This window comes from Lygodium microphyllum, chromosome 10, assembly GCF_053477565.2.
Source record: "Lygodium microphyllum isolate KBCC chromosome 10, Lygodium_microphyllum_v1.1.10, whole genome shotgun sequence".
Classification (NCBI taxonomy): Eukaryota; Viridiplantae; Streptophyta; class Polypodiopsida; order Schizaeales; family Lygodiaceae; genus Lygodium; species Lygodium microphyllum.
Genome location: NC_141144.1, coordinates 47,154,657 through 47,181,622, shown reverse-complemented (window position 1 = coordinate 47,181,622; position 26,966 = coordinate 47,154,657). Strand labels below are relative to the sequence as shown.

Sequence of the window (26,966 nt, the reverse complement as noted above, 5' to 3'; positions counted from 1 at the left end):
TCAGGATGACATGATTGTAAAAGGGCACTTGGACAAGTGAGCAATTTTCCTGTGAGGGCACTGTCCAAGTGGCACCGTTGCATAGCATATTGTATGAGCATGACATCTTGCATCTCCCTTTGCATTACCCCATGCATTGGCATTCTGTTCATGTAAACATGCATCTGTGCGCATTTATCCCTTTTCGGTCTTTTGGAGTGGTCGACTCTAGGATCCACCATATTCGTGGCATTGCACATAGCAGTCTCCAAGGCAGTCTTTTCCAGCTTGCTTGCTTGCTTTGCTTGTCTTGCTTGCTTGACATATGTGCTATACCCACACCTTAGCCATTTTCTTCGTCACCGACAACTAGTAATGGTAGGGATAGTATATACTTGTTCTCTGAAGGTCTTGGGTCTAACCATCCTTATCACTCTCCTATTTGGGGCACGGATACTTAATAGGACGAAAACTGATTTGAAACCCTCACTTAATGCTTAATCTATCAAAACTAAAAAGCCCTCAAAAAAAAAAGTCTATAGCTGATTCCATCTGCCTTTGTAGGGCTTGGTAGGCCACTGGGCAGCTGACGTGTACCCTTTGTCCGATGCCTTGTCCTCTCCAGGGTGATCACTTGGGCTCCCTTGGTAAGATAACCATCGCCTTTGTAGTCTTAGAAGGCCATTGGGCAGCTGACACGCGCATCCTTTGTCCAATGCTCTGGCTGCTTTGGGGTGGGCCGCCTTGGGGTAAAAGATAAACAAAGAAAGGGCTTGGCTAGCCTCTATTCTCGTGGCACCATTGTTGGAGAGGGGTGTTGAGCTAAAAATGCATTAGCTTTACTTAAACAGGCCTAAAACATGCTTAATTAATGAAGAAACCTAATTTATTTAAAAGAAACACGATCCTAGAGAGTTTGTGTCCCATAAGCACAAACCCACTTGGGAGGGCCCAAACTTTCTATAGATACGTCTGCTACCCTCCATTCAGCCCCCAATCTCGTTTTTGCACATTTCAGGTGTTTCAACTTGCTGCCCACACCCGGTTCGCAAAGGACAACTCAACCAAAGCTGTCCATTGCTATCTACATGAATTGGCGCCTGATTTCCAGCCCTCTTCTCGCAGTTTGGAGCTAATCCTGGCCAGGTGACTACTGTTCCTGCACAAACATGCTACCGTACTGCCTGCCACGTTATCTGCAACCTGTGTTTGGCACTTTTCTCTCTTCTCCAACTGTCGCCCAGCTTCTGCAGGCTGTTAACAAGCTGTCCAACTTGTGTTTAGCAGTTTTCTCTCTCCTGCCGACTGTCCTGCATGCGCTTTTAGTCTTTCTCTCTCATGCAGGTTGTCATGCCTGCGTTTTTAATCTCTCTCTCTCCTCACTGCTATCTGCATCAGATCCAACTTCTCACTGCTACGTTTGTTGGTGTTCAACATCCGGAGGCTGCCTTGCTGCGATTCGAGATCCATTCAGAGTACAACACTCTCCAGCTCATTACCCCTGCCCTGATCCTTGAGATACAAGAGTTCGAGGTTCAGTATTCATCCACTGCATAGTGTGTTTGTTGCATGAGCATCGTATATTCAATAGTCATATCACTTCATCCATTCACTGTGTTCATGGTCTCTGAGTTACCCTAACCCTAACTGTGTTCTTTTATCAGTCTATACTTTGTCGTACGGTTTCTATTTTTGTTTCTATGTTAGGGTATTTCTTTACAAGTACTATCCGCAAGGTTTCGAGACGATGGTTTGGACCTTATTTGGTGCATCATGTCCATGACAATGCTACGTATTCCTTAGCAGAGCTTGATGCTACGGCCTTGCGGATACCGATTGCACGAAAGAGAATCAAACTATTCAAGAGCAAAGGTGATGCAGCATATGTAATTGAGAAGTTGGATGATGAGTTTTATGATGGACTTGAGCAGGAGATGATGTAGATGAGGATGTGGATATTGCAGATGATTTTGCAAAAGATGAGGAGATCCCATTGACCGTCAAGCTTGGCGGTAATGAGGATAGGTAGTTGTGGCCCATCCAGAGGATGTGCAAGTTAGGAGGGGGCGGATGTCGTGACGCCACGCGTCCACCATTGCGAACCTAAGGGCGGAGTTTTTTGCCAGAAATTTGAACTCATTAGTTAGCGTCATTAGGATTTTGTTTTCCGTTGTGTGTGTCTTTTCGTTTGCCGTTCAGTTTGAACTGTTAGTTTGAAAATTTGATTGCTTAGTTCCATCCTAATTTTTTTGTATTTGCTAAGTAGTATTCAAGCACAAATAACCCGCGTGTATGTTTGTGTGTGCGGTAGCTCATATGAATGCTTGCTTGTGTGTTTACTTTGTTTATGTATCCAGAAACTTCTAAAATGATGACAAGGGTTTTTAGTGTATGCAGTTTAATGTCAAGATAAGCGTGAGCTGCCAATCTTGTTGGCTCACTATATGTTGTACCTACAATCTGAAAACGTATCCGAGCTAGCAAGAACTATTATGAAACCTGAAGATGGAGACTTAAAGACTCCCGAGGAATTGTGTGATGGTGGTAATGCTGACAATCATGAGGCTAACAAGAAAATTGCTGCAGATGCTATGAATGTTACAAGTGCTACAGATGCAAAAGCAAAAACAATGATATTGCCAAGGGTAATAAGACAGAATGAGGAAGCCTTGTCTTCTCTGGGATCAAGCAGCCCCAAGGAGGATTCGATAGGCAAAGCAGATGCTTCAGTTTCGGAGCCTGAGGCTATAGTGCCTCAAACTTTAGAAGGCCTTGCAGTGGTGGATAGTAGCAGCAAATAAGTGTCCTTGGGAAACAATTCCTCTACCAGTGACTCGGATGGAAACCTCAACAAGAGTGCTGCTATTTCCTGCGTGGATAAACCCGGCAAAAATAGTAAAGAGGGTCGCAAAGCTTTAGCATTAAGTAATTCAGGTGCTGCGGAAAGCAAAGCTAATAATAGCTTTTTTTAAAAAGCTATGATCTATGACAATTAGGAGGAGAAGAAGCATTGTTATGAAGGCAGGAGAGGCTGATCGGACGGAATTGGAAGTCACAACCAACGATGGGGGGGCAGGATGATGTGCTTTTTGGAGGACAGTGAGGGGTTGTTTCTTCTCTCAGTGGCATGCTCTTGAGGAAGGATGATGGAGGATAGTCGCAACCTGCATGGAGGAGAGGGAGAAATCAAAATCACAGCTTGAGCAACAGTCAACATAGTAGATCGCCCCTCATAATTGCAAAGTGTATCAAGTAGATACGTACTACATCGGAGGAGCAGAGGAGATGGCGAAGAGCAAGATCGAGCACTGATGAAAACGAATTGCACCATGCACCATGAATCCGAAGATGAAGATCACTAAGGAGTGAACTATAGGAATTGAGGCCGTGACAAAGGAGGTATTTTGACTCCCTGCTATAGCTTGGTCCACACGAAGGTGACAGATCTTGGGATGACTACCATTGATTAACTGAAGCGTAAAGTAGTATGAGATGCAGAAAATGGAGATGACGACCTCTTCAATTCCTTTGGAATGACTACTTGTGAGTCTACTTCTTGTGCTGATACAAAGAGGAGGCCACAGACAATGAAAGCAAGGAGGGAGACATGTGGTCTTCATCCTTGAGAGTACATCAAATACTAGAACTTTGTGAGTGAGTGCAGAGATAGAAGAGATTAAAGCAGCAAAGAGAAGGAATTCGGGAGCAAGATAGAACAGCATCATCTCTGCAAGACCAGCACGGAGAAAGGTGAAGAAGAAGAAGACGGCAAGTACTACTCCTACATGAAAGGACACGTCTGCACAGGAATGCTCTGGCCTCTACTCTGAGTTCTTCCCCTTCTACGATTGCAACGCCTCCACGGTGCTTTTATGGCCACCTTAGGTTACTATACACCGGAAACAAACTGATTCCCAAGGTCTTCACGAAGCTTGCTGGCTTGTGATAAAGCTTGCAATTGTGATGCTATGATGACTCGTTGCATCTGACAATATTAACTTCCCACTATGGTGGAAAAAGCATTTGATGATGAGGCCCTTCGTGTTGTATGTTTAGCCTTGAACTCCTTATACCAAAAACAAAAACTAATGAGAGCAACGACCACCTCACATATTTGCGGGTCTCAATAAGGAGTTCACTACACCCAAATAAAAGATATGAAGCATCAGTGTAAGAGTGAACACTGAACTCAAATTGGATCTTCTTTTGGACATTGACAGTTTGGTGTGGTATTGGCAATACGACTATTGTAGTAGCTAGCTGACTCATAGATGTGCGAATAAAATTTTGTGGACAATAGTCACCCTAGCTGATTCTACTATCCTGATTGTGGCTTCCATCTCACATAGCATCCCTGCAACAAGTGACTTTCGTGATCTCCCGCACATATTCCATGCAACACCGTCCCATATCTGGACACTAATGTGCCCTAACATCTAAAATACCTAAAGCACATAAAATGATAAACAAAGACAATGTCAAGGCTCCTAATGTCCTTGTTTGATTCAAACTAGGCTCACAAGCAAGAGATGATTCCGTATCCCTTTACACCTACGAGATGGAGGAGTCTTCTACATCGACTTTCTTGTCTACAGAGAACCCTTGACTCATTGACTTTTTGTGCATCGAGTCGTATGATTCCTCAAGGAGATTTGTTGCAAGATCTTCGTCCATCAAAGGGTATAGTCACTCTTAGTGACATTTATTTAGTACCTATTTGTGGTATTGGCACTTTGCCATCATTGCCTAACTATTCATTGAGCTCTATTTCAGAAGTCCTACATGTTCCAAACTTGGGCTTTCGACTCCTTTTAGTTCATGGCCTTACTAGACTCGGTACCCAAGTTGTCTTCACCGAGCAAATTATCTTTTCCTAGAGACACGAGCTCAAGGTTTTGTATTTACTGCATTGAGCATTGTATCTATTCATTCATTCATTCACCTTCTATGTTCATTGTCTTTGAGCTACCCTAACCCTACCGAGTTCCATTATCAGTCTACACTTGTCGTACAATTATGTTTGTATTTTGTGTTCAAGTATTTCTTTACAATATCATATTTTTCAATCATTCATATTTAGTGTTCATTCTTTCATCCAATTCTACTTCTCTCATTTTTAGCCATTCTTGCATTTTGTTTAAGTTCTTGTGTTTTTTGTCATGTGGGTACATTTTGTGTTTTCTATGTGCAAACCTTAGCGTAGCTTCACACCCTACACACTATTCCCAACACAAGTATCAGACAAGAACTTGTCGTACACACCATTGCATACATGTGCCCCCATGTTCACGTGGTCCCTTCCATGACCACATCCCCACCCCTACATGTGCCCCCCAATTCACCCTTCTCACTAGTTTCTCATACTATCCTTTTCGAGAGGAAAATAAATCCATAAGTGTGAACCTTCATGTGAGCTAACACAAGTTTTGAGCAGGTCATTCCATCTTGCACCAAAGAGCAAGTTGTTGCTCCGATACCAATGAAATGTCCCGACTCCTCCTAGGATCCAATCTACACATAAGACACAACATAAGCCACACATATGTAAAGAAACCAAAAGAAAATGGAAATCAAACACCCCTCCTAGCCATAGAGCCAAATAGGCTCATTCCCAAGCCCAGCATCAACATACCATCCCATACCATCAACCCACACCATCCAAGTGTATAGAGACAACAACCATTGGGCTTTTAGTCCAACTATGTGATGATTGGCCTGAATGAGCCTCAAGTCCTATTTATAGAACTTAATCACCCTAACGCCAAAGTGCCCTAGTGCATTTGCACTAAGTCACTTAGTGACCCAAGGCTATGGCCAATGCTATGGGTGGCCATCTTGGATATCCATGGATGTAACAAGGAGTGTGCTAGATACACATGGCTTGGGTTGTTAGACCCTATACCTTGTGCAATCTCATTTTTAACTACTATAAATATAAAATTTAAGGACAGTTTCCACTGTTGGGTTCTCTTATGTTTTTCTATGAGTTGTGCATTGAGCACCTGATGTCGTACAATCGGTATCAAAGCCAACTCTCAATATTTAGGCAATGAGAGATTACATTCAGAGGATTCAATTTTTCCACTTTTTCCTACAGCAATAGTACAAGGGGTCTTCTATCATGGAGGCTTCTTATGAACAAGTCATGATGCAATGGAGGCAACACATGCAGTAGCAATGGCAACAGTGGATAAACTATGAGGTACCATCCCTTCGCTAACCACTTAATCTTCTTCAAAGCCAACTTAAATCTTCCCGAATCATGATCTCTCAAATTTTCAGGGGAAGGCTGTTGACTTGGGGAGGTGTATGGAGTGGAGGTTGGATTGTCTCTAAGCATTTGGTGGTTCCAAATTGAAGGGCATCCAATGATGAGAGGGTATCCAGCATGACTAAGAAGGATTCCTCTCCTAGCGTGTGGGGAGGAATGGGGCAGGAGAGCTCACCTAATCCTTCATATGTTTCACCCTCTTGGCCAGGGGTAGGTCAGGCCATCCTAAGTGTCCCAATATTCATTCACCACCAATCATGGGGGGGCACCCTGTAGGTTCTATGAGTCTCCAAATCTCTCTCACCGAGAAGGAACAAGTGGTGATGGAGAAGAAATTGACCATTCTGATGTTCAATTATGGCAAGTAAGACAGGAGGTTTGTCCACACTTGGATGAAGGAGTTGGACAATGCCCTTGCCTGGAGGGAATTAAGATTCTTCAAGTGCAAAAGAGGCTTACACATATCTATGGTGTGTCATACCTCAAGCTCCATGTAGTGAGCACTTGGACACAGATGCACTCAGCTATTCTTACTTTACTCCGATAGACTATGAATTGTAGCAAAGAAAACAATGAGAATCTTTTCAACAAAAGCAAGAGGAGAATATGGATGCATACTTTACCCACTTCAGCAAATTCCTACTCATATGACCTTTTTCTCTATCGAACAAAGAGATTGTTTCTAAGTGTGCTGTAAGACACTATGTCCTAACTTGCACAACTCAACGAAAGATGATAGAACCCAAAAGGCAAAAAAGCTCCTCAAATCTTATTTACCGTAGAACTCTCAGAAGCAGATGTTGGTCCAAGTAGAATAGAACACAATAAGGGAGTGTAGGAATACCTTGCCATTGCTGAGGAATATATGCTGTTGTCAATGGCTATCTTAAAAACTTTAGCAGCCATGGAACGCATTTGAAATCCCCACAAAAGATCCAGGAGGACATTCACAAAACCAATCCCTGCATCATCGCCAAAAGCCTCCAGCTCTTGTAAGGTGTCACTTAATTCCGTTAAATGGGCCACACTTTTATCCTTCAGCAATCTGCAGAATAGAAAATGAGTGTTAAAGGAATGCAGAGAACCAACAAGATACCTAGCTCGAACAGATAATTACCTAAGTGGAAGCGAAAACCCAACATCAGCCAACGCATTCAAAAGTTTAACTGCTTCACAGCTTTCCCTGCAATGACTTGCTGCACTCACCATGGATGTCCATACTATATAATTTGGCTCAAACCCTTTATCCTTCATGTGAAAAAGCTTCGCTATGGCCTGATCATTCTCATTAACTTTTAAGTAAGCATTGATCACACCTGCGTACTGCAAAGGACCAGGCTTGAATCCTGCTTCCTGCATGATAGCAAGAACTCCCTCTGCCTTTTCGGCTTCTCCACCCTTCCCATAGGAATCCATTAGACAATGGAATGTTCCAAGAGTGGGTTCAACTCCAGCATCTTGCATTTGATTCAAAATCCTCTTAGCTTGTTGTGGCTGCCCAGCTTTTCTAAAAACGTTCATCATGGCATGAAATAGCTTGCTGCTGACTGCACAACCAGACTGTCTTGCATCATTGAATAAGACTTCTGCAGCCTCCACCATTTGCAAGCGCCCACATGCTGAGATTAATGCAGTATAAGAATCAACATCAAGTGTAAAACCTGCCTTCTCCATCTGCCGAACAATCCCAAGTGCTTCATGAACCTTCGAGCACTTGCTATATAGCCAGATTAAAGAGTTAAATGTGCAGAGGTCTGGAGGACATCCTGCAGCCTGCATAGCTGCAAATAACATGGCTGCTTTTGTGTAAAGGCCCATCTTACTATAAAGTGTGAGCATGGAATTATAGATTATAATATCCGGCATAAAACTGTCAGCTTTCATTTCTTTAATCATATCCTCAGCATCCTGTACAAGCCTCATCTTTGCAAATAACAAAACCAAAGTTCTGTACACCTGCATGTTTGGCAGGTATCCAGCACCTTTAAGTTCCTGAAAGACTTCCTTTGCCAACTGGATCTTCCCATTGTTTGCAGAGGACTCCAAAACAGTCAAAAAAACATTCTTTCCTGGAGTCACTCCATACTGCCGCATCTCTTGGAGCATGGAATGTAAATCTTTCAATCTTCCAGCATTAGTGACTGCTTGCAGCATGGCGTTGCATGTACTTGATGTGGGCAGTAACCCCGTTCTAATCATCTGGTGAACAGCAAGCTTGGCATTATCATATTCCGCACCATTAGCATAGGCCCAAATGAGTGCATTCCACGCCTTAACAGAAGGTTGATATCCTAGCTGCTGCAACTCTTTGAACGTGTTCTCTGCCTGTTTCCAAAGCCGCTGCTTGCCATATACTTCAATTTTTGATATATACAAGTCTAAAGTCCATTCTGAATTTGCATCTTCGACATGACTTGCATCTAATGTGCTTAGCTTGTAATGAGCAGACACAGCAACCTTTCGGCATGTGTCATCAAGCGGCATGTTGAAGCGCTGCATAGCAGAAAACACTTGCATAACTTCAATGAGCATCTCAGCATCATGGAATGCCATGAGAAGGCTCTTGTATATGTCCATACCTAGTGGAGTTTCACCAGTTCTAATGTTGTCAAACTCCTCCTTAGCTGCAAGAACTTGCTTGCACTTTATTAGGATAGATATGAGGACTTGGTGAGTAGCATGTGCAAGATGAGGGAGCACACTGTAAAGTGATCGAGTAAATAATTGTGCTCCAGTTACATTGCCTAAAGTACAATAAGAACATACAATATTGGAAAGCAAAATTCCATTAGGAGTGGATCCTTCAGCAATAGCCAGTTTCAACAGACTGGCAGCTTTGTCAGGTAGACCTGCTTCGACAAGTGTGTCACATGCATTCAACTTGTCTAACTCAGAGCATAAGAAGTCATTACTTATGTATTCCACTTCCTCTGACATGCCCTTTTTCACCAGCCATAGCAACAAAATTCTATATGTGAGTATGTCAGGTCTACACCCCAATTTAGTAGCCCTTTGATAAACTAACATAATTTTGTCTGGGAGATCAGCTTTTTGCAACATATCTACGATGACATAGAATACCAATTTATCAGGAACAATTCCACTTTGAAGCATGCAATCATATGTCAGTTGTGCCTGTTCACATTTCCCTACCTTTGCATACGCACAGATCATAGCACTGAAGGCTTGCAGAGAAGGTTGGACCCTAGAATCTGTCATCCCCTTAAAGACTTTTTCTGCTTCAGAGACTAATCCAGACCTACCTAATGCATCGATTAAGGCAGTAAATGTCACCGCATCGGGATAACAACCATCATTTCTCATTTCATTATATACAGAAAGAGCTATTTCAGGTAATCCTAGCTTTCCATACATAGAAATCATTGTGTTGTAAGTTATTTCATCTGCTTTGCATCCAGCTTTTCTCATCTGCATTCTAACTTCATTGACATCATTTATCTTTCCACTTTTAGCATAACTAGAAAGAATAGAATTGTAAGTCACTGCATCTGGTTCAAAACCTTTCTTTTGCATGATGTTAAAAAGCTCTTTTGCAGCATCGCCTGCACCTGATCTACCATATACAGAGATCATAGCATTGTAAGTCCAAATGTCTGGCTCGCACCCAAACATTTTCATATCCACGTAAATCCTTTCAGCCTCAACACAATCATTTCTTGATGCACAAGCACTTATAAGTGTATTATAAGTAATAACATCCGGTCTCAATCTGTCTCTCTTCATATCCTTCAGAAGTTCTATTGCCATTCCACTCATCAATCCAGCTTTGCATCGTGCATTGATGACAGTGTTATATGTGATCAAGTCAGGGTCACAACCCTTCTCCTTCATGAAGGCTAGCAACTCTAGAACCTTATCGCAATTCCCTTGTCTAGCATAGACGCCCATCATTGCATTGTACACTTGTACGCTACTCCCTGCAGTAGGTTCCCCTCTCTCAAAAATCTCCTTGGCAAGAGATATCTGTTTGGCTCTCCCTAAAATGCTGAGAATCCCAGCCAGCATTCTGGGGTTGGGTCTGTACCAATGCTTGATATTAAACCACTCAAAAAGCTCGAGGGCACGCTGCCAATTGGTCTCTCCAACCCGTTTCAGTACAAAACACATATCTGTCCAATTGAGCTGCTCTGGCCAGTCCTTCATCAAGTCCGCCACATGATCCTGGCTGCCAAGGGAACAAATAGCTGCCGCCAACCTTTGCACTCTTTCTCTCCAGTCTCTGGCCCTCTTGAGGCCTAACTTCGATAGTCGGATGACTTTTCCAGGGGGGCGAAGCTCTCGTGACAACCCCGTCATGTCGGCCACGGAGGGCGTCCCAGATGCGCTCCATCGCGAGCCAGGAGGCAAGGGCTTGCTGTGTGCGGGGGTTGCAGGGGCAACAGGGTCATTTGGGGGGCATTCGTCATAAGATATTGCATTGAGGTCAGCTTCTCTGGCCAGGGAAAGCCAAGGAGAGCTCTCTTCTGGCGCTTCGAGCTGGAGGTGAGGCCATCGGACCGAAGGGGAGGCTCTGCCGTATGTGAAAGTGGCTGCAGAGGAAGTATCACCAGCAACAGCAGGACAAATTAGTCGTGAATTGAGAGACGATGGTGGGCAAGCTGATGATGAGGGTGATGATGACGACGACTCGGGCGGGCAACGCGAAGGGGAGGGAGCATGTAATGCAGAGAGCATGCTTTCAAGCTCGCTCTCTACACGACTCGGGGCATGGCATGGAGTCGAAGATGAGCTTCAGGCTTGCCGGATTGCGATTCACTCGTCCTCTGCTTGCACTTCGCAAGCGCAAGTGCTAGACTTGCCCAAGAACCAGCTGGAAGGTATCGGAGTTTTGTGAATTTGAAAAATATCAAATCGAATAGCTTAGACTGGTTAGACACCGGGTGGGAGATGAATAAACCTCAAGAAAATTAGATTGACATGTTTAGCTAAGTAAAAGAGTATGAAGTTTCATATGCAATTCTTGCATATTTGTTACATAGTAGTTTTATTGATGGTGTTTAGATATGTTTCGGGTTTTAAAGTGAAGTACATTTGTAATTAAGATTAAGCATTATTTAAATATATGAATAGAACATGTATATTTATATAGTTTGATGCAATGATCGTGAGTTTGAACATTCTTTTTTTTTTTGCTATGTTAAATGTGGTTTCTTCTCTTTAAAAAATAATACTTTTTATATCTTGTTGGGTATCTGTATAGATTATTGTATCATGTCTCACGATTGCATTTTTCTTACAAATGGTGGCTTGCTCAAAATTTCTAGCCTTGTCTATGCTATCAACTATTGCTTCTATGTTAATCTCGAAGTTATCCTCGAACGGCTGGAATATTTCTGTCTTTTTTCATTTTCTTGATGGGATTTCTTCGATGTTATTGAATTCTTTTCTCGTCCTTGGTCGTATGTCCTATGTACTCTTATGTTGTAGATGAAGCACTTGCTTTTTGTCTCCGTGTCAGTGCTTCTAGATTGGCTCATGGATTTTGGTTACAGACAATGCCAAATGATATGGAAATACTTGAGCTGGTGGCAAGACTTGCAGTGGTTGTTAAGGCTGGAAGTTTGGTACTAGCAAAAGTTTGGTTCCTTCTTGGTTTGCTTCTATTTGCATTTCTACGAGAAAAGTTGTTTTTTTTTTTTTTTGTAGAAGTCGTGTTTGAAAACTTGCCTATTACATTTTGCAATTGGAATCATGTTTTTGGGTGCAAGCCTCTCTACTCAATAGGTATGTGACCTTCTCGGTCGTTATTACAGGATTGTCACAACTGTGATTGTAGTGGTTCTTTTTCATGTAATCTTCTAGTATGTCCTTACCTTCTTTTTTCGTGACTTCTACCAACTAGTTGAGCGAGATGTTAAATTCATAGTACATCAACTCAATTGGGTATATTCCAATGCCATTTGTTCTTGTGTATCATAATGAAAAAAAGATCCAAACAAATTTTTGTTCCATATGAATTTCATTTAGACCATCAAACATTAACAAGAAGCAAATTTCCTTTCTAAAAATGAGGCATACCTCTTATTTGCATATTGCAGGTTTTGTAATTAATTTCTTCGAGTTGCCAATGGACCAACCAGTAGCAAATATTCAATGTTGACCTTCTCCTTGAATATACTTCCCTACTCTCTTTACCTTGCCTCCAATGGAGTATTATGGTATGTGCTAAAAGCTCTTATAGTATCATCTTGTGAAGGGATTTTGATGTTGTGACAGAGAACCTAGGACTTAAAATCGAAGTTTCACTTTTACATGCCTTGCTTCTTATCTTGATTGACAATCTAAGCATCCTCTTTCAAATTTGATGTATTTACCTTGAATTGAGTACTCTTCATCAGCCCTTTCTCCCATCTCACAAAGCGTCCCTGCGAAATGAGAAACTTTCACAAACCCCCACACAAATTCCCGTGCGACATCACTTTGTACCACGAATCACTTTGGAGCCTAAAATATTCATTTTTATGCACAAATGCCTATGGATCCATCTAAAATTGTCCAAAATCCCAAAAAATGCATCTCTTCTCTCCCAAATCATGAGTTTTTAGTCATTTTATGCTTCTTAATCTTAATTACTAAAAAAATGGTTCATGTCCGTTGCTTTGATACTGTTGGCAAGTGGTTTACCTAAAATTGCAGGCCCAAATGGGTTGAAATTTGAGATCTAAGAACATAAGCACGTTCTTGGTATCGAAAAGTACTATCCTAGTCTCCTAGATGCTGTTTCTAGCTTTTGAATTAAGTATCTACTTTATAACATTAAAGCTTGCATCCATTAAAGGGAGGGTACAAACGTGCACTTGCATTGGATTCCTTGAGTCAAAATCCACCTAGAAAGACTCCCATCTCTTCGATCTACAATTCGATATTTTTGGCAAAAATCGCCACATTTACAACTTCCAAACCAATATTGTGCTTTAAACTCACTCTTAAAATGAGCTATTGTTGGCGACCATGGGATAGGGTGACTCAACCCATCGAGCCCATGAACTAATCTTCACATATACGCAAAACATAAAGAGCATCAAGTTGATACAAATAAAGTATGTGACATAGCACAACATAGCTCTCGCCCTACCCCCTAACAAAATCAATGCATAAATTCCACGTGGTATAGGCTAAGCACAATTTGACAAAGAGATCAAAGGCTAGTTGCTAACCAAATGCTCCAACATAGACTAGCTAAAAGAACTATCAAAGAGATCATCCTAAGTGGTGGTTTGACTTGCCTAGCTAGAACTGGATCAAGAACTCCTACTAGGTGAATACTTCTATAGCCTGTCTCCTTTATATTTTTTTCCCTTTTGGACCAATCTCTATTCTTCATTATTTTATACTTAGATGTGTAAAATGAAGGGAGTTGTGCATATGGTGATCCAAGGAGGATAGGGCATCCCAGTCTCAATAACCAAGAACCTAGCAAGCTCTTGCGAGGCAATACTAAATCTCTTTCATTTACACTCACTTTTATTTTCACTCCAACCATCCTTATTTTCTTGTTGGCAAAATGCCACCCCTTGGAAGACAAGGCACCAGTCTAACTTGTCCTCAAGGACCTACCAAGCTTTTGGAAGGCCATGAACATTAGCTATATGAATTTTTTCTCTTTTTATTTTCTTATTTCGTGGGTTAGTACCCCTTTTTATACACCTCTGTATTACATATGTTTCAGATATATTTATTTTTTTCTCTTTTATTTATTAGGTTTCCCAAACTGCCTCACAACTAACAAGAATTCTTACAAACAGTTGCCTAGTAAGCTAGAAGGATAGGATCACTAGGACTACTGCTAAAAGAAAACTTTATATGCCCAACAATGTCTTCGTAGTAGTAGGCAGACAAACCTCCCCAAACATACCTAATGTAATCGTGGGATTTCATGCCTTAACTATAGGTCACCCACAAGAAAAAAAAAAACCAAAAATACATATAACATATTCTACTTAAGGAAACATAACTTGGAAAGGAAAGATATCACCTAGACTAGTTGCAAAAAGCTTCCACACAGCAATTTGGTCTCTCCTACTGCTTCTTTAAACGTATCTAGTGTAGGAGCTAAAACAAAAACATGTAAAATGAACCCGTATCAAATAAAGACATGGCCCTCTTGGCCTAAACAAAATAGATAATTTTGATCTGTCAAATAGACGGTCCTCTTGGATTCACAATGCATCTTATGATGCTAACCAATATAAACCAAAAATGACATAAGATGCGAGGGCTAGCCTCATCCTACATATGCAAGTTTGCTTACTGCAATCTAATCATCTAGGTTGAATCTTGGGCTTTTGTATATCCACAAGTCCAAGCCTTCCCATTGACATAACATCGATATGGCTTATCCCTTCTTGGGTGCTATTAGCTAAATGAATGATTTGACTCATGTTCCTTGGCTTGATTATCATTGAAATAGATTGGTCGTTGCAACCCAGAGACACCTCCTATAGAGAGAATCACAAATTTATGCTCATTTGGGCCTATTCTATTTGGATTATTTTATATGTCAATGTTACAACCAAAACTAGGTAGAGTTTCAATCCTAACACCAGCAGGTGTATACCAGCTGCCCATCTCATCAAAGATAACATCCATGTTTACTCTAAACTCACCTGTGATGGGGTTATAACAACGATACCCTTTCTGCTCCAAAGAGTATCCAATAAAAATACATTTTTCAGCCTTTGGATTAAGCTTCTTCCATAGCTCATCTGGCACATGAACATATGCAACACATCCAAATACCTTCAAGTGTGATACATCGGGCTTCTTGCCAGTAAAGCACTCTTCAGGAGTCATCCCATGAACTGCAGCTGTGGGAGTTCTGTTCATAATGTAGACAGCAGTATGGACACCCTCAAACCAAAAATGATTGGGCATATTCTTTTCAACCATTAATGCCCGTGCGACTTATGCAATATGCCTATTTTTTCTTTCTGCAATCCCATTTTGCTGTGGGGTATACCTGTGCAAGTAAATTGCCTCTTTATCCCATGAGTCCTCAAGAAGCCAGTAAACTCATTAGAGAGGTACTCTCCCCCTCCATCTGATCTCAAGCACTTCACTTTTAAGTCTGTTTCTGTTTCAACAGCTGCCTTAAAAGATTTGAAGTGCTCAAACACATCACTCTTTTCCTTCATGAATTATACCCATAACTTCCTTGAACACTGTGTAGGCCCCTAAACATCTGTATACACTACATCAAGTATTTTTCTACTCACTTCTTTGTCATGCGAGAAGGGTTGTCTTGCCTGCTTACCAAATTGGCATGCTTCACAGACTTTATGCAATTCTGCAACTCTAAAAGAAGGCAACCCTGTAACCAATCCTCTAGATTGCATTAATTTCAGCCTTTGCACATTTGCATGTCCAATACGTTTATGCCATATTTCAATATTTGCAACTACTCCTTTTCCTTTAGCATACGTAGCAGTATCCATTGCAAGAATTTCAGCATCTAAAGTGAACATTCGACCAACTCTACTTCCTTTTGTGACCAACCTACACTTATCATTAAAGTCTTCTACAAAACAACCTTTTGCATTGAATCGAACCTACAACCCCTGCTCTACAATTCGGCCAACAGACACTAGATTCTTTGTAATTGATGGCACATGTAATACATCTATCAGACTCTTTGTCTGGCCATCATACAAGGACAAGGCAACCTTTCCAATGTGTGAAATTGGGTGGCATGAATCATCATCCGTCTACACATAACCTGGATTTTGTAAGTCCTGCATCTCTCCAAACCATATTGACAGACATTTTCCCTTTCTTCAAGGCATTCGAGTTGAATCTTTTGTATGCTCTATAAATCATTCATTGTGTTAGAAGAAACATTCAACTTGGTTAATTGGCAATATTTGATGACTTCTAGTTTGAAACCTTTCCTCTCTAAGAGTACATTCACTACTTGAGAAAATGAAGTTCTGTAAGTCATGCTACATATGTCATGTTATATGTGATCATGGACAATCATATGGCTTGGTTGAGGCTCTGACAACATGTGACAGTGATGTAGTTACTCCAAAAACATGACTCACAAGTTCATTATAAAGAAGAACCACTAAATTTTATGAAGTTTACTATGCCTTTGAGCATAGGACATTATATATGTCTTGCATCTTACTTGTGTGACTAATGATACTATGAAATAGTCAAGTAAAAAACAAGAGGATAGTGTGATCAACGTCGCATTTTTCGGGCTTCTTCAGGCTGAGAACAGGGTGCATCCTGGATGGGGGAGAATGTAGCTCATACACTACCACACAAAGGAGCTCAAGCCATGCAACCACAAGCAACTGAAGAGGTCTCTACTTGACATGTAAGTACCTCTCTTCCCATGCAATGAAGAAAATGGAAGGCCACTCTTGGTTGTGTGAAACAGGGTAAAAATGTATAAAGAGGAGGGCAGCACCCCATTGTATGGGGGGGCTTATTCTTGCTCTTGGAAGTTAACTATAAGCTACCATTGTAGAAGCTTGAAGAGAGGAGTATCAAGAATCCTTCTTGACTTCATTATGTGATGAAAGTGGGCTGAAATAGGCAGCCCAAACAAAGTATTGTGGGCAGCAGCACATATCCTTCTCTTCTTGAAGATTCATGATTAATCATTGGTCTTACTTGACATTGATATGCTTCATGCAAGTTGACATTGCATGAGCATTGTGGAAGGGGTATCAAGAGAGCATCTTGATTTCTCTATGTACATGTTTGGGGGCTAAAATAGGAAGCCAATAACAGGGCAGACAAAGGCAGTAGGATTTCCTTCTTCTCTCCTACTTCTATATGCTTATTGCAAGCTACCGCAACCCACACAGTGATTTTTGTGGACAACAGGTCCTTTTTCTTCTCTATTGCTTCATACTGTGTGATAGACACTTGCATTTGGTTGATCTATGCACTTCATGATAGGGGAAGCTTATGTTATCTTTAGAGGTGAATTTCGGAAGATATTTGGGCTGATATCTTCAGCCATAATAAGAGAATTAGCTACAACAGTGCTCTTTTGATTCATTTCTTGCTCTATAGAAGACGTCTTGATAAGATATACAAGACTTATGTGCCCCTATGGTAGGGCAATGTTTGTAGATCATTCATAGATGCTTTGAGTTAGATTAAGAGAAGTTTTTTTCTCTTTATTTCTTGGCTATAGTAACCTATCCTTATCAAGAACTCTATTTGAAGATTTCTTAAAGCAGGTCTCTTTTGCTCTACAAGCTTGAAATTGACTCATAATCTTTTGTCCCTGACAGTCTATATTGAATGTAGTCATGCAAAGTTGATTCATGCTTCAACATCATGTATGATTGATGGGATGCATAGTTGTTTATGATACATGGTAGCTTATTGTACTTGAATATATATCTTGTGATTGCTCTTACAGTCAATAAAACAAGCTTGATTTGAGTTAGATCTCATGAGATAATACTCTTGTGATATTTGCTAAGAACATGCAATTGGAAGCTCTATTAACATCTTTGAGAACTTGGCTTGAAACCTTTAACCCTTCTCTTATCTCTACCATCTCCGGAGTCTAAGTTATTTCACTTACTTCTTGAAGACACATCTCCATCTATCTTGTCCAATTTTCTTGCCAAACCCTTGTGGTGACCTTCAACCCTATGCACTCTTACATCGTCCATGCCTTTCTTGTACAAAGCACCTCCTAACAGGGTATAGGGGGTTGATTCCAATAGAAGCTTCTTCTTGTCATGGCTTGAGATACTCCGGTGGTAGTGTTGGGTTACCAGGAGGTTGGCTATGTCTGTGTACCATGGGTTAACCATTTTGACTAGAAGCAAGGAAGCATAAGGAAGGTTTGGATCATCTTGCTCTTCATCATCATTGCTTTGAGGGATTTGTGACATATGATCAGCCACCCAGGACATGAGAGCGTCCGGGTTTGGTAACCACTTCAAAGTCGAACTCTTAAAACAGAAGGAGCATATCATCCTTCTTCCCTTCACGTCGGCCTTGTTCATCTTGCTCTTCATCATCATTGCTTTGAGGGATTCGTGACATATGATCATTCACCCAAGACATGAGAGCGTCTGGGTTTGGTAACCACTTCAAAGTCGCGAACTCTTAAAACAGAAGGATCCATATCATCCTTCTTCCCTTCACATCGGCCTTGTTCATCAGGAATGACAGAGCTTCATGGTCCACGTAGAATTTGAAGTGCTTCGACAGTAGATAGTGTTAAAACTTCTCCAAGGAAAACACCATTGCTAAACACTCAAGCTTCGTCACTGTGTAGTTCTGCTCTCGGTCGATTACTTTCCGGCTTGCATAATAGATAGGTTGATCTAACTTAGAGGGGCCCTTTTGGCTAAGACTCCACCTAGGCCTTCAATTGATGCATTAATGTGTACATGGAACTCCTTCGTCCGATCAGGAGGCTGCAGGATGGGTGCTTCGATCAACACTGGTTCAGGGTATTGAATGCCTTGTCATAATCAGTGGTCCATGTGAACTCTGCATCTTTTCTTAGGAGTTTATGCAAAGGGGCTGCCTTTGTTGCAAAGTGTGTAATGAATATTCTGTAATAGCCCGCATGGCTAAGAAATCCCCTCAATTGCTTAAGGTTGGTTGGAGCTATTAAGGCAACAATCTTCTCAATCTTACTAGGATATGCTGCTATCCCTTGTGCAGAGACAATGTGACCTAGAAGAACTCCTAGTGAAACGCCAAATATACATTTGTCGAGGTTGAGAGAAATCCCATACTCTCGACATTCTGTCAAAGCATTGCTTTAGGTGTCCCCAATGCTCATGGATTAGGCTATAGACACATAAATCATCAAGATATACCTCTATGAAATCATGTAGATGGTTCTGGAAGGCATCCATCATCACTTGTCAGAAGGTAGTAGGAGCATTATGAATCCCAAACAGCTTCACTCTATAAGCATAGGTTCCCCATTCAGTTGTGAAGGTTGCTTTGGATTGGTCCTCTTCTGCGATTTGGACTTGGTTGTATTTGTGGAATCCATCCAAGAGGGAATAGAGCTCATGGCCCATTGTGCCCAATTGTTAGTCTATGAAAGGAATAGGGAAATGATCCTTCTTCATCTTGGAATTTAGCTTTCAAAAGTCCACACATATTCACAGTTTTTAGTTCTTCTTGGGTACTATCACAATGGGCAAAACCCATTCACTGTTAGCCACTGGATAAATAAAATCAGCTTCAAGGAGCTTCAGTAATTCGGCCTTCACCAGGGCATAATAATTTGGATTCATGCACCTCTGTCTTTGCCTCATAGGTTTGGCATTTGGCTATAGGTCGATGTGGTGTTGGCATACTGTGGGATCAACCCCCTTTAAATCTTTATACGACCTGATAAACTTGAAGTCGATGAAGACCAGGATGGAGCAAGTAGTGATGGTCATGAACTACATGCTATCTTCTCCTTCATTATTATTCTTCCATTCATTCTATCTACAACAAGTGGTATCCTCCAGTGATAGATACCCCCAACTTATGGATACTTTACATATGCTTCTACTTTAGATACATACAACCATAGGATATGACTTAGGATATGTCATATTTATCAACACTCCCCCTGAAGCTCAGAATGAGCTTGCACACATAAGACTCCAACTGCACTCCTGAAGTACTCAAACTTATCTTTACCTAATGCTTTGGTAAAGATATCAGCAACTTGGTCATTTGTTTTCACATGGACCAAGTCAATCTCTCCATCAATGACTTTTTCTCTAATGAAGTGATAGTGCACTTCTATGTGTTTTGTCCTTGCATGGTAGACTAGGTTCTTGGCCAACATAATGCTGCTAACATTGTCACAATACATAATGACTCCACCATCAATCTCTATCCCCATGTCATATGAAATCAATCTCAGCCATGATGGTGCCAATGCAATGCCTCTATACTCTACTTCAGTGCTTGATAGAGCAACTGTAGGTTGCTTCTTACTGCTCCAACTTACCATGGCTGAACCAAATGAGAATGCATAGCCACTAGTAGATCTTCTATCCATAGAGCTACTTGCCCAGTCTGCATCATCTAAGTATCCAAACAATGTAGGCTTGATTCCTTTTTCATAAAACAAGCCATAGCCAACTGTCTTCTTCACATACCTAAGAACTCTTCTCACTACATCCAAATGTGATTTGCATGGTCTCTGCATAAACTGACTTATCAATCAAACAGCATAACTCAAGTCTGGTCTTGTAATGATCAAGTAGATAAGACTACTAACCATCTTTTTGAACATAGTGACATCCTCAACATAAGATCCATCATCCATAAACTTGACATTTTGATCCAATGGTGTATCAACTGATTTGCATCTTGTCATGCAATATTTTTCCAACATCTCCAATGCATATTGCCTTTGTATCAGCCATATACCATGAGGGGTGTCAATAACCTCAATACCCAAGAAGTATCTCAACAAACCAAGGTCCTTTATATCAAACTCTGTATGTAACCCATGCTTGACTTCAGCAATCTCCTTCTCAAATGTACCTGTAATAATGAGGTCATCAACATAGATGAAAACAACAACCATACCATCTTCTGTATGCCTCACATAAAGTGAATTATAAGCTTTGCTCCGCTAAAATCCCATACTGCATAAGAATTTGCTAATTCTATCACACCATGCTCTTGGTGCTTGCTTCAATCCATATAAAGCCTTCTTTAACCTGCATACATAATGTGGGTATTTTGGATCTACATAGCCCTCTAGCTGATCAATGTACACTTCCTCTTCTAAGTTCCATTCAAAAATGCATTTTTCATATCCATTTTGATAAAGCTTCCAACCATAGATAGAAGCCAAGATCTTGCTGTTGTCATTTTAGCTATTGGACTGAATGTTTCTTCATAGTCCAAATCATAAGTTTGTGCATATCATTTTACAACTAGCCTTGCTTTATACCTCTCAAGGGAACCATCCGACTTACATTTGACCTTATAAACCCATTTACATCCAATGGATTTCTTGCTATGAGGTAATTTCACCAAATCCCAAGTCTTGTTTTTCCTTAGTGCATCCATCTCTTCATCCATTGCTTGTCTCCACTCTTTGCTCTCTACTGCTTCTTCAAAGCAAGTAGGCTCCACATGTTGTACATAAGAAACCATGTATGGATAATGCATCTTCATGAACCCATTATAATTCAATCTATCAACCGAATACCTTACCCTTTCTGACCTTCTCAATAGAGGTGCACTACCATGTGTCTCAACATGCGGAATGCCATACTCATCATCTATAGTTTCATCTTCTGAACTTTCAACCATACGTCTCTTTCCTTTTGCAACTTTTGCACTCCTTTGTGCACTTCTCAATCTACCACTCCATGGGCTGTAACTGCCACTGCTTTCCACATTCTCTTGAGGTCTTGAAGCATCTTCCACATGCTGATTTTCAGTCTTTTTGTTTGCTGAAATTTTCCTTCCATAGCCATCGTCATCATTGCTTTCATAGGAATCAACATCCACTACAATTTTGGGCTTGTACCATGATTCATATTCACTGAATATGATATCCTACTTATGTATATTTCCTTACTCATTGGATCATAGCATTTGTATCCCTTCTTCTCATTAGGATATCCAAGGAAAATACATTTTACAGCATTTGGTTCCATCTTCTTTCTCAAATCATCTGGAACATGAACATAACAAACACATCCAAAGACTCTAAGGTATGCAACAGTGGGTGTCCTGCCATACATTTTCTCATATGGTGACATATTATGAGTCAAGGCTGTAGGTATTCTATTCATAATGTGAACTGCAGTATGCACTGCTTCTACCCAATATGACAATGGCATGTTCATTTGGTTCATCATTGCCCGTGCAACCTCTATAATGATCTGATTCTTCCTTTCAGCCACACCATTTTGTTGAGGTGTGAACCTATATGTCAGTTGCCTTTTGATACCATGATCTCTCAGGAAGTCACAAAACTCATATGACGTGTACTCTCCACCATTATCTGACCTCAAACATTTTATGTAGCATCCAAACTGCTTTTCAACCATAGATTTAAATTCCAAAAACTTTTCAAATGCTTCACTTTTATGTTGCATAAAGTACACCCAAGTCATTATGCTAAAATCATCAATGAAAGTGATATAGAATCTACATCTTCCGCTCATCGAAACATTCTGACATGGGCTCCAAATATATGAGTGTACCATTTCCAAAGGATAACTGTTTATTCTCCCCCTCTTTGGAAATGGCAATTTGGATTGCTTGCCAAATTGACAAGCCTCACATACATGATCAAAATTCACATATCCAAAATGCGGTAGATCTATCTCGATTGCACTTGCTTCAATCTTTGCAAATTGACATGACCAATCCTTCTATGCCATAGTTCCACATCCTTATCTTGCCCATGTCCTTTCTCAGCATACATAGAGTTTTGAATCACTGGATTACTAGCATCCAAAGCAAATAATCTCCCTTTCTTTCTACCATGAGCAATCACTTTGCCAGGTCTTCCATTATGGAACTTCTCAATGAAACATCCAAACTTATTGAATCTCAGTTGCAATCCTTGATCTATCATTTGACCAAATGATGCTAAGTTCTTAGTTATTGTGGGCACATAAAGTACATCACCAAGCTTGTTCTCAATCCCATCTTTAGTAACAAGTGGCACACTACCAATATGAGTAATTTTATGTGTAGGTGACCTCTAGGCGATCCACCTCTAGGTCCATAACCTACACTACAATAAGAGCCTGCATAGTGGCCATATTGGGTCATTCCACGACCCCTAGACATGGCATTTTGTTTATGATAATAATCCTTCTCAAAATGACCAAAATGCCCACAATAATGACAAGTGCCATCTCTTTGTGAAGGACTAGACTGTCCTCTATCTCTAGGGAAAGATCTCCCCCTACCTCTATGCATGAAGTCACCACGGCCAAAGTTACCTCTTCCACAAGCAAAACCATAATTACTACAACCAAGTGAAGAGCTTCTAGCTCTAGATGAGCTGCCACGACCTCTCTTGTGATAGAAAACACTGTCTCCACCTCCATTTTTACCACTACTAGATGCATTCAATCCCAATTTGATTTCTTCTGTAAGTAGCAATCCAATAAGCTCCTCAAAGTTAGGCATAGAGCCTCCTCTAACTGAAATAGAGGTATCCAAAGATTTGAAAGTTGGTCCAAGTCCATTTAGTATCACCGACACTAAATCATCATCATCAACAGGTGCATTAATAGATGCAAGGTCTTTTGCAATTTGCTTGATTTCAACCACATAGTCAACTGATACTGCGATTGCCTCTCCATGCACCATGTAATCTCTGCTTAAGTTTTATCTTACAAGATTCTGTACATGTTCCATACATTTTTTCTATGATTTCCCATGCCTCCTTACAAGTACTTACCTTTTTGATATGAGGAATCAAGGCTTCTGAAATACATATGGAGATCCAATGCAAAACCTTCATGTTCTTCCCTGTCCAATCCTTGTACGCTTTCTTTTGCTCTTTAGTTGGATGTTCAGGAACTTCTGGATATTCATCATCACCTGTTATGAGGTTCCATAGACCCCTACCCATCAAAAAATTCTCCATCCTGTAAGACCAAACACTATAGTTGTCTTTAGTCAATTTGTCTCCCATAATCTGAGTGATCTGTGCCATGTCAGACATTATGGCTGCTGCAAATTCAGAAATACCAGCAATATAAACAGTCCACAAATGGTATTTAGCAGCATGCCCCAATCCGGAACATCAATGGTCCAATCCGAGGCCAAAAAGTATAAAAAATGGCCCGAAAATGCATGTAAAAATAGCTTCGAGCAATATGATTGTCATAAATGTGTCCAAAAACTATCATGTGCATCCATTCATGATGTCAACATGTCATGCATTCAGTTCCCAACAAGAAACATCCAATTCGGATTCCAAATGATGTCAGTATGACCCAAAATGTATCAAAACATGGGTCTAAAATTGATCATTTTTCTTGCCATTTTTCTGCAGTTTTTTAATGCCAAGCTCGAAGTACATATTAATTTGAAGCTACAAAAATTTTTTTAGAATTTTTTTGAGCAAAGATCGGCCTCCAAATAGCCTCCCGTAAGTTGCATAGAACCTGCCCTTGACTTCTACACATTCCTAGAATAGATATTGAGTAGATTCCTCATGCATTTTACAGCTATTCCAAATATGTCACCGGAAGGATCCTCCAACTGTTGAAGAACAATATGTGATACTTTCTATTCCTTTCGTAAGGGCCATAAAAAATCGTCAAAATGCTTAACTGTGCATCTGAAAGTGCTGGTCCACTGCAGTACTCATAGTTCATTTTGCATACATTCAAAATGAGGTGTCATTATGCATTCTCTTAGCAGAGAGGATGCTACCTCTGCTTATAGCATCTCTATGCATGGACACTTAATTTATGAAATGTTGCCTTTGTTGACATACGGAAAGGTAAACTTACCATGACGCATCAACACGAAATCCCTACTCCCTCAATGGTGTACGCCTCTCTTTGTCCAGGCTTGTGCGTGTGGATTAACAAACCTTGAAGCTCTTCTCGGTCCGCTGTATGACCTCCATGGCTCTAAGGCTCCTGCTCGCTCATCATTTGGATGCCTAGAAGCAAAGGACTCCCATTTTTCGATCAATGACGGACATGCCTTTAAGTTATTAGGACCGTTCCAAAGTGGCATCTTGAAGTACATTGCGCATATTCTAAACCTACACAGCTTTGGCGGAACAAGACTAGGATATTTGCATTGGAGACACTGAACAATGAACAACTCGACTATTGTAACAATGTTGCAACCTTTGGTTTTTGTTAGACGAGCAGGTTGCGTAGTTTCTTATCTTTAACAACACCTTTTGGTAGAATTGCTGCTAGAGACTGTATTGTCAATGCATTTCCTCGAGGGGATGCAATAATGCTTGACATAGATGGCATCCTGGGTCAATTCAACTGGTCACACATATTCATGCTTTCCATTAAGTGAACCTGTAGACCTTGCAATATGGGGGAATCAGTCCAAGATAGTTCCTGTGCAAATGGAATGAGAAGAAGCAGGCGGCCCCGCATGTGCGGAGTAGGATGTTTAGGTTGCAACAACTACTCCAATACAAATCATGTAGATTTTTTCTGACAGAAAAGCTGGTGATGGCATAGAGAAGTTATTTCAAGGGAGGGCTCTGATACCAATTGATAAACTTAAAGTAGAGGAAGACCAGGATGGAGCAAGTAGTGATGGTCACAAACTACCTGCTATCTTCTCCTTCATTATTCTTCATCCATTCATTCTATCCACAACAAGTGGTATCCTCTAGTGATAGATACCCCCAACTTAAGGTCACTTTACATATGCTTCTACTTTAGATACGTACAACCATAGGATACGACTTAGAATATGTCATATTTATCAACACGACCATGCAAACACGTCTAAGTTCTCCTTTAGTAGGTCTTACAGGACCAGTAATTCTTCTTTTGGAAGATTTAGATTTGTGACGTTCAGTACCGTCAGCATTCATGAACATCAATTGCTTTTCACCTTTCACTTCACGGATGAATGTCCCACGGATTGCTTCTAGGTAGAGATCTAACTCCTTCAAGGGGGTGGTCTTCTCTTTTGATAATTCATGGAATTGTTGTCCTCTTTTAATGGAGGTTTAGCTTGCTCTTTGGGAGGTTGAAAGGGTATCATTGCGGTTTCGGGTTTGGGTTGGGGATGAGTTACTTCTTGGCTCAAGGATTCGTCTTTTGAGTGTTGAGATGTTTGCAATCACACCTACTTCAATCTCTTTGGAAGGAGCAGTGAGGGCTTAGGACTAGAATCCCATAAGAACAGTAAGATAAGTGCTACCATCTAGTTTCCTATAAAGCATTGTACTTGCTCTCTTTTCTAATGCAATATCATAGTACTTTTGTCTTTCAGTAAAGTCTCTGTGTCATTATCAGTCTATACACAAGATTGTGTTTATGAGTCCAAGCTTCCATCTTGGAACCTAATTCACTTGTGTAATAGTCAATCATGTTAGTGTCTTCATGAACTCACTCTTTCTCTTCCAACCTCCATAGCTTCCGCCTCAAGCCATGTTCTAGATCCATGTATTTACATGGTATCAGAGCCATGATGAGCATGGCATACATTAGTTCAGATCAGTAAACCCCCCTTCCAGCCTCTCTCCAACTCTACTCTACCAATGAGTTCATTTCCTTACTCTATCTTCACCAACCTTCCGTGGTAGCAATAGCCAAGGAGTACTAACCTTGCTTGGAGCCCTTATATCTCCATATCCAGCTCATATCAGCTCACGATTCCTTCTGGGGATTTGTTTCTCTACTCAAGGCACTGGTTCTTGGACCTCAGAGTGCAACATTGGCCATCATATGCTTTAGCATTGGTGAAATTTTGTCAGGTTGTCCAAAACTGCACCCGTGCTGATCACAAACCCTGATCTCTCTCGACGCAATGCGATGTTGATCGTCATCATAGGGCATTGATAGCCCATGAAGTAAGCTTCATTTCTACAAATTTTTTTTTTGGAAATAATGCACTACAGCTCCTGCAATCTATGAAAAACCAGGCTGCCCTACAAACCCTAACTGTGACTGCCATAGCCAAGAACTCAAAGCTTCATCTTTCCATTATTTTCTCTCTTCTGACACTCAAACCAAGCCTATGCCACTCTAATCCACTGAATTCGAAG

The 26,966-nt window shown here is 40.8% G+C and overlaps 1 protein-coding gene across 1 annotated transcript in view; it reads right to left on the bottom strand.

Moving 5' to 3' along the window:
• Positions 1-11,106, bottom strand: part of EMB1270 (Pentatricopeptide repeat (PPR) superfamily protein) — a 46,055-nt gene extending 34,949 nt beyond the window's left edge. Inside the window, exons 1-2 of the mRNA XM_087686249.1 lie at positions 7,368-11,106; positions 7,095-7,295 (exon numbers count right to left, since the gene is read on the bottom strand). Coding sequence (XP_087542375.1) covers positions 7,095-7,295; positions 7,368-10,945 — 3,779 coding nt within the window. The 5' untranslated portion in view covers positions 10,946-11,106. The remainder of the gene's footprint in view (positions 1-7,094; positions 7,296-7,367) is intronic.
• Positions 11,107-26,966: the final 15,860 nt, after the last annotated feature.